The 2,134-nt window shown below is 56.5% G+C and overlaps 1 protein-coding gene across 1 annotated transcript in view; it reads left to right on the forward strand.

Moving 5' to 3' along the window:
* Window positions 1–2,134, forward strand: part of CASZ1 (castor zinc finger 1) — a 145,571-nt gene that overhangs the window by 140,360 nt on the left and 3,077 nt on the right. Inside the window, exon 13 of the mRNA XM_010850186.1 lies at window positions 1–110. This exon is cut by the window's left edge and continues 3 nt beyond it. Coding sequence (XP_010848488.1) covers window positions 1–110 — 110 coding nt within the window. The remainder of the gene's footprint in view (window positions 111–2,134) is intronic.

A 2,134-nucleotide genomic window follows, 5' to 3' on the forward strand; every position in this document is an offset into this window, starting at 1 on the left:
GCCCCCTGCCTCCATCATGGAGAGGATCTCAGCCAGCAAAGGCCTCATCTCGCCCATGATGGCCAGGCTGGCCGCGGCCGCCCTCAAGCCCTCTGCCCCCTTTGACCCAGGTGAGCAGGCTGGGCCCTGCCTGGGAAGCCCACTCCTCTCCAACCCCAGGAGCTCACTGACCCCCACGCAGAGCAGAGTAGGGGTGTTTGGCAAGGGGGCCTTTCTATCCCTGGCCCCAAGTCCCCTGCGCCCCTCTTTCCTGGTCTCTGCCTCCATCCTCTTTATTTCCTGTTTGGGGCCCCTTTCTCTGACCTGCCCATCCCAGGCAACTCCTGTTTCTGTCTTTTCATCTGTGAAGTAGGGGCAGTAATCCCGGCCTCACAGGGTACCTGTGCATCCCCAGGGCCTCTGCAAGCTCCCCCTACCCTGCCATGTCACAAGTCCAGCCCCAGTGGGAGCCGTCCCTGAGCCCCAGGCTTCCCTGGGACCTCCTCCAGATGATGGGAGGGGACACGACTTCAGCCCAGGGCTAGGGTGGCCGCACTGCAGGGATGCTCAGGGGATTCAGGCCTGGACAGCCCCTTGAGACCAAGGATGCCTTGCCCAGGCTCTCGCTCTCCATCAGCACTGTAACAGTCGCACGTTCTGTGATAGGAGGTGTTCCATTCTGCACTGTTCAATATGGTAGCCCCTTGTCACGTGGCTGTTGAGTCCTTGAAATTGGCTAGTGGGACCAAGACCTGGATTGGGGTTTCTTTCAGTTGAGCCACATCCGGTCAGTGGCTGCTGTGTTGGAGTTGCCAGGATCATGTCTCTGTCTTTCATCTGGCCCATCATGGAAAGTGATTCCCCTTTCTCTCAAATTTTCTGCTCCTTAAAAAATTGTTCTACTTTTTTTCCCTCTGAATTTTTTTTTTTTTTTTTTTGGCTTTTTTGTTTCCCTTGCTCCTCTTTATCTGTTTCCCCCCATCCAGGTAATTAGCATTAGTAAGATCTTTAAGAAGAGTTCTGCTTTTGTCTGGGACCGGGCTCACTTCATTCATCCATTCATCAACCACTTTTGCTCACTGAGGGCAGCTTGTTGCAGAGCCAGGAGCCAGGCTGGGGGCTGGGGACATGGCGGGGAAGACAACAAAGTCCTTGCCTTGTAGAGCTGATGGAATAGTGGGGGGATATACTGATCCCAAATACACCCCCTGGGAGGTGGCCAAGTTGGCCCTCAGTAGTCTAGCTCCTGAGAATGTCTCGAGACTCACCAAGACTGAGAGTCCCTGTGGTCCCCCCGAGCTTGAGCTGGCTGGAGGGTCAGAGCCCTGTTTCCCTGGGGACCCTGCGCTAGTGGCTTTGGGCAGCTCCTGGAATGTGGACTCTGAGTTCTGAAAACTAGAGCGTCTTCCCACTGGGATACTCCTGTCAGCCGACACCCACCTTCTACTCCACGTGTCGGGAGGGTCAGGCCAGACTGCCCAGGGCCGTGCACCTCTGGTCAGGTGCCTGCAGGCTGGGGCCACACAGGGCTTGGTGGCCAGGCTGTCAAGTACTTTCTTTTCTTAAGAAAAAGCTCCTTCCCCGAAAAGAAAGGTCAAGTGAAGGGGAGGGGGCCATTTTCCTTTATTTTTTAATAAAATGACACTTGCTGTCTGTGAAGCAGCTCTCTGTCAGCTGCAGCGCCTTGGGGCAGATTAATATTTCAGTCACTGGGGATTGTGGGGAAAGGCTCCGTGGACATGTTCCTGTCAGCAACTTCTTTGGCCCTGTTCTGCTTGGCCTCCTGAGTCTTCTGCCCACCCAGCTCCAGCCTTTGCACCCATGCCCACACCCCGCCCGCTCCCCCCACCCACCCCATCCAGCCCTGCCTGGCAAGGGTGGGCCTCATATCCCTGCCCTGGACAGCTTGACGGGCGAGGTCACATAGTTTGAACCGCTCTGATTGGCTGTCAGCTTCCATAGCCCTGACACAGCAGATGCCCCTCCTGGGCATGCTCAGTGGAAGGCAGGGCCGTCGCCCCCGGCAACAGTGGGGGACGGGACCCCGCGGAGGGCGCAGCTCCCAGTCTAGATCTGCCACTTTCCCTCAGCATTAACAGAGTCTTAATAAAGCCTAAGCGGCAGCCCACAAATTGACTGGACAGTCGTGAGAAAT

Source organism: Bison bison, unplaced genomic scaffold, assembly GCF_000754665.1.
Source record: "Bison bison bison isolate TAMUID 2011002044 unplaced genomic scaffold, Bison_UMD1.0 scf7180017864289, whole genome shotgun sequence".
Lineage (NCBI taxonomy): Eukaryota > Metazoa > Chordata > Mammalia > Artiodactyla > Bovidae > Bison > Bison bison.